Genomic DNA, 18,215 nt, shown 5'->3' on the forward strand with positions numbered 1-18,215 from the left:
ATTTTATTTTGTAAAATAATTAATCTCAAATTGAATTTAACATTTTAATGTTAAAAAAATGACAATGAGAATAATTACAAGTATTATTTATAATATTAAATAAGTGAAAGGCAGTAGATAATTACTAATATTTATACAAGTTAAGTAGTGAATGGGAAAAGTTTGTGACAATGAGATGAAAAAATTATGAGGGTCTATTCAGTTATGAGTTTTTAGTTAGCTGGAATATTTTTACGTGTAAGTAAAGGTTCTGCGTGGGTCTCTATATATAAGTAGTTGATTGGTAAGAACGATTGTAGCATTTTATACGCGCTTTCTATTTGTTTCCTTCGTTTCGGCATTCTGCTTAATCTCATATTTCCGCCAACCAAACAACAATGGGAAACACAAACACAGCAGAAACTCTTGTTCCAAATCTCGTAGCAGACAAAGGTGCTTTTTCATATGCTACCTTTGACTTTCACATGCTTTTAGAATCTCTTATTATTATTATTATTATTATTATTGGACCTCCCCTGTTTTACATCTTCCACCAATGTAAACATGCTCAAAATGTCTAGCAAAGATTTTCGTGAATTATTGGGTGAATGGAGAAATGCATAAGAACAGAGGTGAAATGCAGTCTGCAGACATGTCAGCCTTTCTTTAAACTCACTTGTATGTTTTTTTAATTTAAAATCTGAATCTGATCTATCTATCTTTTTTAAATAATGTATCTTAATTTTAAATTGTTTAAAATTTTATGAACTTACTTTTAAATAAGTCAATAGACGAAAGAGTCTAAAAGTCAACCATTTTAGATAAGATTATGATTATTAAGATAGATTTTGTGGATGTTTGGAAATCCATATGAAATTTTCTCTTTCTAATGCACTAATATAGGAGGTAACATTTTGTAATTTTTCCATTGAACGTAAATTTGATGAATTTAAACAATATCAATCACTATGTTTGTAGTTAGTAGTAGATGGAAGAAATTGATATAGAGTGTAGAAACATGATGGATATTTATGTTTGAATCTTTGTCACTGTTTTACACAAAAATAAATAAATTATACATAATAATTTTAATGAATATTTTTTTTAAAATAAACTTTATTTTTTTTAAAAAATGTTAATTTTTATCATATCTGTATTGTACATTACATAATCAAAATGCAACGAGACAAACAATTTTGTTAAAAAAAAAATTAATTGTCTAGTCTTAGGTCATATTTGGTTAGGTTTTTCTTTGAATACTTCAAGAGAAGAAAATAAAAAATGAAATAAATTTATTAAAAAATTAAAATAAATTTATGACATATGTAAAAGTTAATTTTAGTTTATAAATAATTTTTTTTTATTTTCTTCTTTTAAAAACACTTATACAAAGAAGTTTAACTACACATGTCCTTGATGAATTATTAGGTGGTCTTGTACCATATTATTTCTAATTAGATTTTACAAAACTTATAATTAAATATAATTACGGTTTCCTATTAAATTGAAAATTTTAAATATGTTATGTAATAGTTGATTGGTACCATCAATACTGAGTGATCTTCAACTATCTAATAACCTCATAATTTTTGCCTTGAAGGGGTATGTTATATTGTACTTAAACTCAACTTTTTCTTCTATCCCACGTAGATGACATAGCTATAGACTATAGTTCTAAAGACTTTTCATATGATTAAAAATGAGATTTTCAGTTGGTTAATAAATCATGTACTAGTTTCATGTTTAAGGGAATAATTTTGTGCGGCTAACATTGTCCTTTTTTCTCAGTCATCACAACTTGTTTGAGTTGGAAAATACGTTGCACATTGTTGAGTTTCTCCAAAGCGCCTAATTAATATTATTACACAATAATCGTATCTTTTGCCGTTGTGCCTCCAATGAATATATTTTGTACCTTTCGAAGCTCTGGCTCTCACTTCTCATCGTCCCGATAAACTGAAAAAAGGGTAAAATCAAAAAAAGACAAAAGCAACTTTCCCTGAATCAATCAAGTCATCGTTGTTTAAATCGCCACATGTTCTTATCATGCATCATCGTAGATTAAAAAAACGCTCTGATTTGTTGCTATAGATTATTTGCAGTGTACAAGATATATATTATATAGACTGATATGTACATACACGGTTAATGATATACATAGAGGAAATTTGAATTTGAATTTGAAAATCTAAAGATAACCTGTAATCACATCAATTGGTTCCCATGCATCAGTTAATTCCTATTTTGTATGAGAGAAATTATGATTCAGAATTTGAGATTACTCAAAGAAAATGCTAGGATATTGTTAGTAGCAGAACATATCTTCATAAATGTAACTCTGACACATAAATTATTTAGCCGCAACTGAGAGTTGAGAATGAGTGCCATTTTGAAAACTAACCCACAAGTTTTGACCACATTTGAAGGTGATGATATTAAGTTAACAGAAATTATTGGAAGTAATCAGGGAGAGAAGGACATAACAGTGACATGGGAGAATTTGTGGGTCACTGTTCCAAGGGGAAAGAAAAAGAAGCCAATTCTGCAGGGTCTTACAGGTTATGCCAGGCCAGGAAAGATTCTAGCCATAATGGGTCCTTCAGGATGTGGAAAATCTACACTTCTTGATGCTTTAGCAGGTGAGTAATTAATACTAAAATAATTTAATGTAATTAGGAGCGGCAAATTTATCTCGTTTAATTGATGTGATCTAGTGATATACTAAATGAAATGCGTATCATATGATTCAAACAATGTTGCAGGAAGATTGAGCTCAAACATGAAGCATGCAGGAAAGATTCTAATCAATGGCCAGAAACAAGCACTGGCCTATGGGACATCAGTAAGAGAAAATTCCCAAAAGCTACAAGAACTTAGCAAAAAAAAAAAAAAGTAGTAAATTTTTTGTAGGAAAAAATAATTGTGATTTCTTAACCTCTACCTCCACCATGTGAAATCAGGGCTATGTAACACAAGATGATGCTATGCTGTCAACTTTAACCACTAGAGAAACCTTATACTACTCAGCTCAGCTCCAATTTCCAGATTCCATGTCCATAGCAGAGAAGAAGGAACGAGCAGATATTACACTGAGAGAAATGGGTCTGCAAGATGCCATCAACACAAAAGTTGGAGGGTGGCATTCTAAGGGCCTCAGTGGGGGACAAAAGAGGAGGCTCAGCATTTGCATTGAGATTCTCACGCGACCAAAACTTCTGTTCCTTGATGAACCAACTAGTGGCCTTGATAGTGCAGCATCCTATTATGTTATGAGTAGAATTGCAAGACTAAATCTAAGGGATGGCATTAGAAGGACTATTGTTGCATCCATCCATCAGCCTAGCAGTGAAGTTTTTGAACTTTTCCATGACCTATGCCTTCTGTCTTCTGGTGAAACAGTATATTTTGGTCCAGCCTCTGATGCAAATCAGGTTAAGAACTAAAATAATTAATCCTGTATAAAGAAGCACATATTGATTTGAAGTTGACAACATATATGGTGACACCTTGATTTTGTGTAGTTTTTTGCTTCAAATGGTTTCCCTTGCCCAACTCTCTACAATCCTTCTGATCACTACTTAAGGATCATAAACAAAGATTTTGAACAGGTACGCAGATTCTGAAGATTGGTTATTTTGGAGGAAAACATCTAATTTATTTTGCAAAATTGACATTATCAGTTAGCTTAGTCCTTGACAATACATTATACATAAAAAACCAAATTTGGTCACTGATTTTAATAATTATCAATTCATTTAGTCCTTAAACTTGATTACCATTAGTCAATTTGATTATTGATTTTGGGTACATTAGTTAGGGATCAAATTGAGTATTGTACCCAAAATCAACGTGTTTTAGTTAAGGACTAAATTTTCATGTCTAATTGATGGTTGTTATAGTTAAGGACTAAATTTTCTTTCTTGTTTCATCAGATATAAAATTGAATAGTGGTAGTGTGTTACAATCTTCAGGGACTAAATTAATGTTTTACTTTTAGCAGCGTGTCTTCTGATCAAGAAGATGCAGCCAAAATCCCGAAACATAATTGATTCATCTTATTGTTTCTACTCTAGGATGCTGAAGAAGGTTTTGTTAAGGGAGTAACCACAGAAGAAGCAATTGATACCCTTGTAAAGTCTTACAGATCGTCTCAAATAAGAAAACAAGTTATAAATGAAGTGGAAAAAATAGCTGAAAGTGTAAGTTTCATGTCGCGCTACAAAATTACAAGAATAATTCCACAAACCCAAAGACTTGAGAATTATGATACCTGAAATACTAATTTTTGCTTGAGTTTAGGATTCTGGTGCAATAAGGAAGCAGAGGATTCATGCTGCAGTTCACACTCAATGCCTTGTTCTTATAAGAAGATCTTCCTTGCAATTGTTTCGTGACACGGGAAATTACTGGTTACGATTAGTTGTCTTTATTATAATAGCTATAAGCATTGGCTCTATCTACTATAACATAGGCACCAGTCATGGATCTATTGAGGTAAGATAAATGATAAGCACAATGCTTAGCTTTAAGTATTAACGAATAAAGTTGATGAGTAATGCAATATCCTCATTCTTGCTTCAGGCGAGAGGTTCGCTGCTCATATTTTTCATTTCAGTTCTGAGTTTCATGACCCTTGTTGCTGGATTCTCTCCACTTTTGGAAGAAATGAAGGTAAATTTTCTGTCATTTTGTGTTATATTTTAAGATAATCAAGTTAGCACTGCAGCCTGCTTTTCTATTTGAAAATGTTTTATTTCACTATAATTTTGAAAACCAGACCAAAACCGGCAAAAGATTGGTAAAAACTTGTTAAAATAGGTCAAAAAATGATTTACATCGAGTCAATGAAAAATACCTAAAATACAAAGCCATTTTGATTTATCATGTTTAACCGTTCAACTATATCTGAACTATTGAAACTTGAACCAGTCTAGTTTTTAAAAACATTGCATTTTATCATGTCAGGTATTTGAAAGAGAGAGATTGAATGGACACTATGGTATCACAGCATTTCTCGCTGGCAACTTATTCTCTGCTGTTCCTTACATTCTTCTGATCTCTCTGATTCCGGGAGGAATAGCTTATTACCTTTGTGGTATGCACGAAGGACTAGATCGCTTCATGTACTTCACTGCTTTGCTATTTGCCATAGTGATGTGGGTTGAGAGCCTTATGTTGGTTATTGGAAGCATCTCTCCAAATTATGTAATAGGCATGTTCCTAGCTGGTGGAGTTGAAGGACTCATGATTTTAACAGGTGGATTCTATCGAAGGCCAAATGACCTTCCCAAACCATTATGGAAATACCCTTTGTACTATGTTTCATTCCTCAAGTATGCCTTCCAAGGATCATTCAAGAACGATTTTGATGGCTTAACATTTTCTGTAGACCAAGATGGAGGCATTAATAGAACCATCAGTGGTAGAAATGTTTTAATTGACACATGGCACGTGGAAATGGGTCACTCTAAGTGGGTTGATCTTGCTATCATGTTTGGAATGATTGTGTTGTATCGAGTTATGTTCTTGGCCATCACTAAGAGCAAGGAGAAGCTGAAGCCTTTTGTTGCATCCATTAGTTCTCTTCGAGGATAAATTTTCAATAGAATGATTTTTTTTTTTTAATAGTTCATTAGAATGACTTGAAACTGAATCAGTGATCACCGATAAGTGGAGAAACTGAAGCATTCTGTTGCAGCCATGGTGACTAGAAATAGAGAGACTAGAATCAGTGGTTCCTAAATATGGCAGGGAACATGTTATTTACTGCATACTCGTCCTATACATAGGTAATTTGTTATATAGGATTTTTTTTTTTGAGTAATTATGTAGGATGGTATATATTTTATGTTAATTTAACAAATTTTGCTTTAATAATATTTTTCTTCTACACATGAATAAAATGTAATATTAAAAATTTGGAACCATTGAATTCTTTTTAAAATTTTAAAAGTATTAATCAATATAGTAACTCCTAAAATTATTTCAAAATGTTATATTTCTATTAACAATATGAATAAATATATATATTAATAATAACTCAAATGTAAAATAGAATACGTCTCCAATTATTATATATACATGTAAGTGTGGGACAGAGGGAAGGAAGGACCCAAACAGAAGTCACAAACACTATTCCAGATGAGAGGCATCTTTACTTTGCTATTGCTTAATAATGGAAACAATAACTGCATGGAAAGGATGAGAGTAGACACAACAAAGGATTACACTGCTGTTACATCTAATTGAAGATTGTAGGGAAGCTGTGCACCATGCATGCACGACAAGAGGTTTGGAAAGAGCTCTTACATCTAATTGAAGATAAATGACGTTATAATGATATGGGACAGAAATAGAAACCAAGTGTATGAGAAGAGAAATTATTAGATAGGTCACATAATCCTTGAACAATTGTTAAATATTTATTTTATCATAGTGTTGTTAATTTTATCCAGAAATAATGTATGAGAATACTTAATAATTTTAAACTACTTAATAATTTCTTGTATGCATGAGAATTTGTTGATTGACAAATAGATTTAAACTTCATTTGAACAAACAACTTATTTAATATCTTATTTACTAAGCTCTTATGTAATACTCACTTATGTTATAAGTGTTTAAAATTTAGTAAGTTGTTGTATTTTGATATATATTTTAACAAACACTTATATAGTTTTAGTGTTTAGATATATCATTATTTAAGCACTTATAAGATGTTATCTCATTTTAAAAATTAAAAAATACAAATTAAATTTTCATTGAAAATAAAATAAAAGGCTTTAAAATATTTTTAGTTCCTAAAAAATTAGTTAGTTTTGATTTTAATCTAAGTAAAAAAAATCTTTGCTTTTCACCCCTTTAAAATTGAAACTATTGTTTTTATTTCCTATGTTTATTAAAAATTAAGCAAACATCCTAAGTGTTATATACGATTCTTTAAAATAATTGATATTTATCTATCTTAAAATAATTATTAAGATAAAACAGTGACTTTAAATTTTAGAGAGATAAAAATTAAAAAAAATATTTTTTAAGATATCAAATCAAAATTTATTTATTTTACTAGGACCAAAAATAATATTTATATATTTTAAAATAATGAAAAAAATAAAAAAATTATAAGGATCAAAATCAAAATTTTCTAATTTTATAGAGATTGAAAACATATTTAAGTCAAACAAGAGTATAAAAGTAACTAAATAATTTTAAAAAAAATGACATTATACATTACAATAATATTAAAATTATAAATAAAAAAAATAATAGTCACTATTCACCTAATTTTAGCTTATAAAAAATATTAATAAAATGTGAGAAATCATATATATATATATATATATATATATATATATATATATATATATATCCATGATTAAAAATTAAGAATTATAAATTTTAAAAATTTAAAATCAATTTTATATATTTATAAAACCATGATTAAAAAATATTGAATAAATATTAACAATAAAATTATTTTAGATGTGCTATTTTAGAGAGAGAAAATAGTTGAGTTTGTAGTAGGGGAATGTAAATTTTGGAAGGAAGAGATAAAAACAAATTGGAGAAGAGAAAGAAAAAATAAAGAGGAATAAAAAATTTTAGAGGGAGGAACAAAAACCTTTTTGGTAAAAGACTGAATAAAGTAAAAATGAAAATTATTTATGTCAGTAACGGGATTCAAATTTAAATATTTTTTAATAAATTTATGCATAAGTTAAGTAATAAACTTACAATTTATTAAAATAAATTCAAAACATAAAATATATTTTATAAGTTTATCCAAACACTCTTATAAGCATTTATAGGATAAAACAAATACAAATAAGTTGTTCATAAATTCTTTCAAACAAAACTTTAAAAGATGAAATTGATTATAAATGTATAATTCATTATGGACAATCTAAATTTTGGATTCCATCACGCATTAACTATTAACATAATAATGTATCACATTTGATGATAATTTATATAGATTTAATGATGAAACATTGTTAAGATAAATAGTTTTACATAGTGAATCAATTAAAAATTATAATTTATATAACTTTTAAGATAATTATTTTAAAAATCACGAAACTTATCTTTAATATAGACTATAAAACAAAAAAAACTGTATAAAATTATTTTAGACACAATTTAACTCATTCCCTATATTATAGGGTGCTCCAAGAATTATTCATATCATTTGAGCATAATTATATATAATATAGAGTATTAGATACACATACAAATATACAATTGCCTTGTAATAATTTATATAACGTCATTTTTTTATCTTTAACTTTCTCTATCAATAAATAATGTGATAGAGAAAAAAAAATTATATAAATTATTGTATAAATTATTGTACAAATCTCATTTTCTTATCCATTGATCTTTTATTTATTTTTTTGGATATCGGGTTTTATTAATTTCTTGAAAAAACGGTTAGTCAAAATAAAAGTGATAGTCAGCGGCAAAGTGAGAAAGGCAAGTGCATTGTAATGGTGGGTTATCATCTTGTCTTATCCCTTGAATTATAGAACCTATAAATGGTTTGGATAACCATCGTGAATTTGGAGGACAAATCCTGTTTGGTTCCCATCTATCCAAACGCCCCCGACAAGACCAAACTAATCCTCAAATATAAAAATGAGTTACAGTCTAATGTCCCCAAGAAGCCTTTTACGAGGAGATTGCACTTTGTATTCGAAGTTGTTTTGAAGATTAAATATTATTAATTTGGATGATACAAACAAAGAAGGTAAGACATTCGGCAAATACAAACACACACCACTTGTAATATATAAGTCTTATGAAACTGGTTAATAAGTGAAATGATACGAAAAATATAGAGAAACAAGGAGTGTGAAATAAGTATTTATAATTAAGGGTGTTCAAGCATCATTCTCTCGTAACTATTGGTGAAAGCACTTTCAAATAGTTAATAATTTGAAAGAAAATACAAAAATGATGATTTATATTAAAAAATTGTCTGCTTCTTTCATTTATAAATATCACATGTTGATAGTGATGAGGATGATGCTTGAACACCCTAACAGTGAGACCAACTTTTCCATGACCTTTGTCTTCTCTCTTCAGGAAAGATGGTATATTCTGGTCCTGACTCTTATGCAGATCAGGTTAGTAAGGAACTCAAATAATTATAGAACAAAAAACAAACATATGTTGATCATATACATGTATTGTGACACTTTTCATTCGGTGCAGTTTTTTTGCTTCAAATGGTTTTCCTTGCCCACCTCTCTATAGTCCTTCTGATCTCATTAAGGATCATCGATCAACCAAGAATTCAATCAAGTATACGTGCAAACTTTGAGGCCACCTAGTGCTTAAAAATTAAAACTCAAACTCATTCCTATTCGCTTCAATGAAATTTATAGAGAACTTACGTTATAAATGATTTTTTCGGTACTTACTTTTATATACCATATACTAAAAGTATATATATATATATATATATATATATATATATATATATATGATTATACCATAATATCATTTTAATTATTGAAATTATAAAACAATGTTATTTAAGTTTTTAAAATTATATATGATATTATTACGTAACACGTATCACTACAAATATATTACGTGTATGTCATGTGACATAATCGTATCGTATAAGTATTTTTGTTTAAGAAAATGGAAAGAATCAAATGAGTGATATATTACATTTTTTATAGATTTTTTTTGAGTTTTTTCATAATTAAAGACTAAATTAAGAGTACCATACAACACTTGCTTAATTTTATATTACTTTTGACCTACCTAACCATCGAGAGGCTGAGAGTTTCGACACTGAATGACCAAAAAAGTAAAATTACAGAACTTGTGAATGCATTGGAGTGGCGTTAGGGTTTTCCATGACCTTTATCTTTCGCTTGGGAGACGCTGACATGCACGATAGCGATACACCACGGGGCTTCACCTTCTCTTTAATCTTGATGATAACCAAAAACAAAACTCGATACACAACAATCATCCCCGCCAAGACTGCAAGATCAACCCACTTGGAGTAACTCATGTCAACTTGCCATATATTTCTCAAAACCTCTTCACCACTTACGTAACCCTTTGATCCTCCTTCTCCAACTCCATTTGTAGCAAATCTCAGTCCTTGGTACTCGTTCTTGAACATTCCTTGGTCGGAAAACGTGTGAAAAGCAACGAAGTGTAACGGGTACTTCCAAACTGGCTTAGGAATATCATTTGGCAATCTAAAGAACCCGTTAACTAAAAGCATGACTCCTTGAATTCCAGCACCGGTTATGATGCCCATTAGAAAGTTTGGAACCACGCTTGCAACTATCATCATGAGGCTCTCCACTAACATGAGACTAGAAAATAAAACACAAATGAAATACAGAAAGTGCTCGCATCCACTCTGAAGGCCAGGAAGGTAATAAGATATAGCCCCGGGAATGACTGTCACCAATAGCAAGTATGGGATAGATGATAAGGTGTTACCAATGACAAATGCAGTAACACCATAATGACCATTTTGTCTTTCTCGTTGAAATACCTGGGAACCAAGTAATGGTGTACACATTTTAGACTACTTATATAATTATTAACAAATTTGGAATGGAAAAAATTCTATTCAGATGTTTCGAATTACCTTCATGACTTCCACAAAGGAAGGGAATCCACCAATGGTCATGAAAGTAATGAAACCATTTATAAATGCAACAAGCGAACCTCGATCCTGAAATAATCAAAAGCAATTATTATGTAGTCTTATTCAAATACAGTTTAAAAGGATTATTAAGAATTTTTTCTATTAAAAATAAAGAATATTTTTTTTATAAATTGTTGAATTTTTTTTAAAATTTGTATTCAAACATGCTTTAAATATAAATGGTCTCGAACAATCTCTATGTGTGATTTTAATTATTAATAGTATGATTCTGTAATATGCCTCCCTTACCTTAATTGAGTCATAACTTGTGCCCAAATTATAGAAAACAGTGCCTAAAGTTATGGCCAATGCAATATATATGACAAGGCGTAACCAATAATAGCCTAGATCACGATACATGTTCAAGAACGATCTTTCGGTGAGAGCTAAGCATTGATTAAGGAAACCTGCATGTCCTCTCTTCAAATCCAATGAACTTTTGTCCTGAAACCAATTAATGTAAATATTAGTTAACTTGGGTATTTGTGGTGTGAGCAATCGAGCATCCAGTTGTAACCAGTAACCATTCAAGTTGTACCTTCTCAGATAGTATAGCTACTTCATTTTGAACTTCTTGTTTCCTTTCTGAAGATTTGTATGAGCTCACAAGGATGTGGATTACTTCTTCTGTGGGTATTCTAGTTTCTGCTAAACCCATCTCAATGTCCTGATGAAATAAAAAAAGCATTCTAATCATATTTGTGTTGACAACAGTTATGTTCAAATATCTTACACTGGAGAAGAATTGAATCATGATAAAAGCACCAATGCCAATATGGAAACTTGGTCACCTTAATTACCTGATCAAAATCCTTGTTTATAGTCTTCAGTAAATGATCAGAAGGATTCATGAGACCAGGACATGGGAAACCATTTGATGCAAAAAACTACATTGAAACAAAGTATAAAAAGTAAGTGGGCACTATAATTAGAAAAGAAAGTACAACACTGTAAATTTGTAATAATAATGGAGTGTAAAAATGATTAACAGTCTATTTAAATATAAAAAAAATTAAAAGTATTTTTAAGAATTAATTTATTAAAAATAAAAAATATTTTAATAGAAAAACTCTTAAAAATACTTCTAAACTTATATCTAAATTGACTTAAATAGTTGATATTACCTCACTTGCAGCTGAAGCAGGTCCAAAGTAAACGGTTTTACCCGAAGACAAAAGACAAAGGTTATTAAAGAGTTGAAAAACTTCACTACTAGGTTGGTGGATTGAAGCAACAACAGTTCTCTGAGTGTGATCATTTTGAGCCAGGGCAGCGATTCTTTTCATGACATAATAGGAAGCTGCACTGTCTAGTCCACTAGTTGGTTCATCAAGAAAAAGAAGTTTAGGGCGTGTTAGGATCTCAATGCAAATGCTAACTCGCCTCTTCTGACCCCCACTAATGCCTTTACAACCCCACCCTCCAATTTTTGTGTTAATGGCATCTTGAAGACCCATTTCTCTTATTGTGAAGTCTGCTCTCTCTTTCTTCTCTTTCTTGGACATGGTGTCAGGTAATTGGAGTTGAGCTGAATAGTGCACTGCTTCTCTAACCGTTAACGTTGTCAACAATATGTCGTCTTGTGTGACATAAGCCTATGGTCACAACATGGTGGAAAGAATGGTTAATTGATCATGTTACGTGGCCACTTCAACAAATTAGCAGTCCAATTTGCTTTTCTGTTGATGAGTTTAAGATTTTGTGTACATACCGAGGTTCCGTAAGATAGTGCTTGTTTGTGACCATTGATCAGAATCTCCCCAGTTTGTCTTGTGTTTGAATCTAATCTCCCTGAAATATGAATTCATACCATCGTTTAATTTGTTAAAAAGTTCTAGTGTTGGAAAGAAGCGTGATAAATTAAAGTGTTTTGTTCTTTTTCTTTCAGCTTTTCTTCTCAAAACCTTTTCTCATCTCTTAATTTTGTTTTATTTTCTATGTATTTTGCAAAAAAATAAAAAAATAAAACATAAGTATCTTTATCATGTATTTTATCTTGGGATGAAAATAAATCAGATTATTTATACAAGTTTTACAACTTAACCTATATGTTTATTAGAAAAGTTAAGCTTAGTTTTTTTTTAGAAAGTTATTTTTAGCTAAAAGGTCAAACATTTAAAAAAGTCTGATAAGTTGATACATCTTACTTAAAACATAATATTATATATCAATTTATATTTAATGTATATAATTATGAATAATAATATTTTAATATTTAGACTTATAAGTCTAATTGATTTTTTTATAACTTAGGTCATGTAAATATACTATTAAGTTGAGTCAAACAATTTTTAGACAGATCAAGTCATATTTAAAAAAAATGTAATAAGTAATTATGACAGGCTTAAGTTTAATAGTTTTGTAGTTAGTCAAGTTTAGACTCACTTAAACTCAGCTTGACATATTTTTACATCTAATTTTTTCATATAACCCATGGTTATCTTTCTATTTTATTTATTTTCTCATTTTTAAGGAAGCCTAATTTCCAAAATAACTTGAAGAGAAGAAAATTTCATGAAGTTATAATCTCATAATTAAATACATTTTCACAACTAGATTTCTGAAAAAGATGGTACATTTTGCTTTTTTTTTTTTTTTTTTTACTTTTTCGGAGAGCCAAAGGCCACTCATTTTTTTTAGATAAATTTCCTTCTAGTATAAGGCTTCTTGTATTATTATTTTAGTTGTTATTAGTTATGTATTTTCAAAAATAACTTTTTTCAAAGTGAATGGTTTACTTTATATATATAAATAAAATAAAATAACTTTAATTAAAAGTGCATGGAAAGTTTCAACCATCGATAATAAATTCATAATTTGTTGCGGATATAATATTAAATGACGTTTTTCATCCATAGTTAAAACTCTTTACTTTTCTATCTAAAACCATTAACACGCATTAAAGGTTATCCTCAAAAATATAATTGAGTCATAATTTGTGTTGGATGTAATATTAAATTATGCTTATCCATAGTTAAAACCCATTATTTTTCTATCTAAAATCATTAATACGCATTAGAGGAGGCAATCCAGTCTAGTATAGTATACTCTTAATAGCTGGGTGGTAATTAAGTGAATCTCAATTTTCGTTTAATTAATTAAGAGAATCATTGACATTATTTTTAACGAATAGGGATGATAACTATAGTTTTAAAAACCGGAATCGTGATCGAATCGGTTAAAGTACTAAGTCAGTGAGTTAAAAGTTGAACCGGTGGGTCACTAGTTGAACCGCATGACTCAATTTTTATTTATTTTTATTAAAAAATATTCATATTAAATATATTTTATACTTATAAATTTTAATAAATTCATATTTTATTTTAAATTTCAAATTTTCTATCTTATTTAAAATTATTTTTATTTTTATTTTGTAAAAAAATATATAAAAAAAATTACATGTTAAACTGTATATTAATACAAATTAAAAGTATAAATAATATGTACATATATAATATGCTTGAAATTGATAATACAAAATAATATATGTAATATCTACATAGATATTATATTATTAAATATATAATTTAAAATTAATAATATACTATAAAAGTTATTTAAGTTGTATATATTATAAACAAATACATTAGAACAAGTAGTCATTGTTATATTTAATAAGAATCTTTGTTCTTCCATTAAGAGATTCAATTTTCATTATTATTTTTGTGGTTTATGGTCCCTTAAAAAATTTTTGAAAAAAATAAGAAAAAAAGTGGTTGAACCGGAAAATTGACCGGTTCAATTAGGTTTGAAATGGGTCGACTGCATAACCGATCCAATTTAAGATTCGAACCGACTGGACCACCGATTCCCGGTCCAACCGGTCTGACAGGCCGGTTCGATCCAGGTTTTTAAACATTGATGATAACCATAATTGACTATCTATCCATTGTATTTTTTTTCAATTTAATAGATATGTATTATTACTATAAAAATATATATATAATCAGCCATTCATTAATCATTAATTATTAAGATAACTTTGAAGATAGTTATATCAAGAGCATCTTTTAACAAGTGTATTTTAAATATTTCATTTTAAATATCCTATTTAAACAATTAATAAGAAATTTATGTAAATTTTTCTCTAATGATGTATCTTAATATAAGAAACTTGCATTTTTATATATTTTTATTTACATTGGGTTCTTTGGAAACTTCTTTCATCTCTTCTTTCTCAATACTATGAAATTATTTTTTCTTCATAAGCTACTGTATCTTGTACAAGATATGTATCCTAATTTAAGCTTTTTTTAAAAGCTACTCTTGATACCATATAAACCAATTCTAATGCAGGAAAATAATAATAATAATAATAATAATAATAATAATAAAGTATCATTATTTATTTATAATTAAGCAACATATAAGATATCTGCATTAAAGATGTTATAATATAAATTGACAAATTGATCATATATATACAGTGATCTATGATAATAATTTAAACTTGGAAAAAGAGTTACAGAATATTATGATGCAGTAGATTATTATTTAGAAGCTACATATCTTGTGATGTATACCTGCTAAAGCATCAAGTAGTGTTGATTTGCCACAGCCAGAGGGACCCATTATGGCCAAGAGTTGTCCAGGCTTGGCATAACCAGTGAGACCCTCAAGAATTGATTTCCTCCCATCCTTTCTATTGGAGGCACTCACCCACACATCCTTCCATGTCAAGCAGATACCCACTTCACATTCTCCTCTATTCATCTTTCTTTCCATTTCAATGTCTAGGACTTCTGATTTTGACCTAGGTTTGGTTTCACAAGCACTTATAGGACCACATGAAACAGAGTTATCGTGAGGGCAAGCCATAGCTATCACTATGTAGTGATTAATAATACCACAGTCTGTGGCCTTTGGGAGTATGAATAACTTTTTGCAACACATAAAGCCACATATATAGACTTCTTGTGCAATTATAAAACGTGTTTCCTATCTTAACACGTGTTTCGTATATAGATTATTCAGAATTAAAAACGATTACATGGTAGAATTAGGTATAGTATGGGAATTAAATGAGGGAGGAAAAGAGAGAGCTTTTAGACCACAAAACTCTTTTCATTCAATATTAGCTGCAGTTTGGTGGAGCCTTGAGCTGTTTCACCGAATGTGTCCTTGTTTTCTTTGTTCTTTCATGGTGAAACATAAATGTATCACAAATCCTTCCAAAAAAAATTAAAATGTATTAGATTGGTTTTATTCTTTAATTATAATTAAAATTTTATATATTTAATGAAAATCTCAATAATACATATTTATATATTGTTAAAAAAAATTGATCATGATTAAAAAATGACACTAATTACAATTCAGAAACTAAAAAAATATAGGTATATATATAATTTGTCGATTTGTGCTCAAATTTAATTAAATTTAATTTTCCCTAAAATGAATCCATCATCCAACACCATAAGATTTTTTAAATTTTGTACCTATTTTTCTTCTTATGGATGAGAATCGAGGATAAATACTAGCCACCGAGAATTCATAGCAGTACGTACTTTTCTTTTAAAATACAATTAGTTAAAATATACTTACTAGAATTTTTTTTATATTATATGCGATTTTCGTAAAATTTACAGAGAATTTGATTCTTACAAATTTTTCTATGAAATTTTATTTTGTTAATTTTAAAATTTGCAAGAAATTTTTCTGCAAAATTTCTTGTGAAAAAATTCACAAAAAAGTTTCTTGTGAATATTTTGCAAGAAATTTTGTAAAAAAAATTTTATAAAAAAAATTAAAGAAATTGCTGCAAAAAGTTTCTTGCGAATTTATAATTCAAAAGTAATTTTTGTATATTATGAGTATCAAATCATCATTTAATTGTAAGTATCAAATCATCATTATTAATTCTTCAATTATTATCTTTTAAATATTGAATTTGAATTCATAATATGTTTTTCACACTAATATGTGATTGTTGAGCTTTTGAAATTTTAGAATGCAGGTTATAGATCTAACTCAACCTACAAAATTAACTTATAAGGTGAGTGTTGTCACTAATTATATACTTCTTAATTATTTTATTTCTAATCAATATGGCATTTAAGATTTTTTTTAAAAATTAATTAGATCATGTCTTCATTAGAAATAAATTTAATTCAATATTTGCAGAAAAATAACATATTTCTAATAAATAAATTATATTTACAATATTTTTCTGTGAAATTAAATAAATTATATTTACAAGACAAATATTTTTCTGCGAAATTAAATAAATTATATTCCTGTAAATATTTTTTTGGAAAAATTTGCAAAAAAAAATAACATATTTCTAATAATGATATATCTTTTGTTTGTTATTTTTTAATTATTACAAAAATATGAGGGGAAAAAGTAATTTCTATCCATCAAGTATATGTAAATTTCGAACTGAGAATTAATATTAATTAACAAAGAGTTCTTTTAGTTTAATCCAAGATTTCTAGGTCGAAATTTTATGAAAGATATATTTATAATAATTATCCAATTCAACTTAAGTTATTTTAATGAACATTCATATTATATTATGCACACCTGTGAAACTCGATTGATTAGTGAGTGGACGGTTTTTATTATACATATTTTTTATATTATTAAAAATACATCAATATAAAAGGTTAAAGTATAATAAATAATATAAATATCTATAAAAAAAAATAGAGATGAAAGAAAAAAAAATCTTTATACATTGAGGATATATTTTTTTTTAATAAAAAAGTCAACTTTTACAACAATAATTTGAAACGGTGTTCCAATGTGAAACATGACAGATTGACACCTATTAAAATTGCTCTATATTATATTTAAAATAAAATAAAAGTGGCATTGCATTATCATGGCTCTGTTTTTTTGTTTGTTTTTCTTTCATTCTTAATCATTTTAATTGTCACATTCAAGTATTTTGTTTAAAACACGGAACATAACTAGGAGTGTAAAATGTAAATGAGGTAATCTATTTATGAACTATTCCGATTAGTTTAAACTTGTTTCTTTACTTAAAATTCAATTAATCTTATAAATCAAAATTAAAATGAAAATAAAAAAATATTAAAAATGAAGCAAAATTCATTAAAGTATTATACTAAAAAGAAGAATTTAATTCATTTTATCAATATCTGAACTTTATTTTATTGTATGTAAAAAAAATATAAAAAGCAAGTTCTTTTGTTGATTTGTTCCACAGAGATATCAAACTCCCCATTTTTGTATAAAAACAACGTTAATTATGTATAAAAAAAATCATAAATAAATTGAAAAAAGTCGATTATCAAATTCGAAGTGATGGCCATCGCTTTATAAATGCAATGCTCTAACCTCTGAGTGGTAAATAAATTCAAGTTTGAAATTAGGTTTGATTAATTAAATAAAATGAAAGCTATAATATATTTAAACAATTAAGTAATTATAAATTTTTCTAAAAAAAACTCAAATAAAAGTAATGAATATAAATAATTTGTTTAAAAATATAAAATTAAATATTTATTATTTAACTTCTATAATAGATATTCAATTACATAAGTTTTTTCTAGAAATATTTTCTGAAGATATGAACTATATATAA

General features: G+C 28.0%; 2 protein-coding genes across 2 annotated transcripts; one reads left to right on the plus strand and one right to left on the minus strand.

Moving 5' to 3' along the window:
- Positions 1-279: 279 nt before the first annotated feature.
- On the plus strand, positions 280-5,871 carry LOC109804802 (ABC transporter G family member 1). Its single transcript, XM_020366663.3, has 9 exons — positions 280-432; positions 2,406-2,618; positions 2,742-2,821; positions 2,940-3,410; positions 3,501-3,587; positions 4,053-4,178; positions 4,279-4,473; positions 4,561-4,650; positions 4,945-5,871. The coding sequence occupies exons 1-9, from the start codon at positions 378-380 to the stop codon at positions 5,572-5,574; spliced, it is 1,947 nt and encodes a 648-aa protein (XP_020222252.1). The 5' UTR covers positions 280-377; the 3' UTR covers positions 5,575-5,871.
- Positions 5,872-9,634: 3,763 nt separating this feature from the next.
- On the minus strand, positions 9,635-15,548 carry LOC109805166 (ABC transporter G family member 1). The gene is made up of 8 exons (XM_020367165.3): positions 15,187-15,548; positions 12,375-12,454; positions 11,788-12,258; positions 11,464-11,550; positions 11,202-11,330; positions 10,913-11,107; positions 10,604-10,690; positions 9,635-10,507 (listed from the first exon to the last, which is right to left on the minus strand). Exons 1-8 carry the CDS (start codon positions 15,479-15,481, stop codon positions 9,806-9,808), a joined length of 2,046 nt encoding a protein of 681 aa, XP_020222754.1. The 5' UTR covers positions 15,482-15,548; the 3' UTR covers positions 9,635-9,805.
- Positions 15,549-18,215: the final 2,667 nt, after the last annotated feature.

This window comes from Cajanus cajan, chromosome 2 (assembly GCF_000230855.2).
Source record: "Cajanus cajan strain Asha chromosome 2, NIPB_CcT2T_4, whole genome shotgun sequence".
In the NCBI taxonomy this organism is placed as follows: domain Eukaryota; kingdom Viridiplantae; phylum Streptophyta; class Magnoliopsida; order Fabales; family Fabaceae; genus Cajanus; species Cajanus cajan.

Coding starts and splice junctions, on each gene's coding strand:
- LOC109805166 (XM_020367165.3), bottom strand. CDS start 15,481: ATGGCTTGCCCTCACGATAACTCTGTTTCATGTGGTCCTATAAGTGCT. Junction 11,551..11,787: donor CTGCTTCAGCTGCAAGTGAG/GTAATATCAACT, acceptor GTTTCAATGTAG/TTTTTTGCATCAAATGGTTT. Junction 10,508..10,603: donor CCTTTGTGGAAGTCATGAAG/GTAATTCGAAAC, acceptor CTTGGTTCCCAG/GTATTTCAACGAGAAAGACA.
- LOC109804802 (XM_020366663.3), top strand. CDS start 378: ATGGGAAACACAAACACAGCAGAAACTCTTGTTCCAAATCTCGTAGCA. Junction 433..2,405: donor AAATCTCGTAGCAGACAAAG/GTGCTTTTTCAT, acceptor CCACATTTGAAG/GTGATGATATTAAGTTAACA. Junction 4,179..4,278: donor TGGAAAAAATAGCTGAAAGT/GTAAGTTTCATG, acceptor GCTTGAGTTTAG/GATTCTGGTGCAATAAGGAA.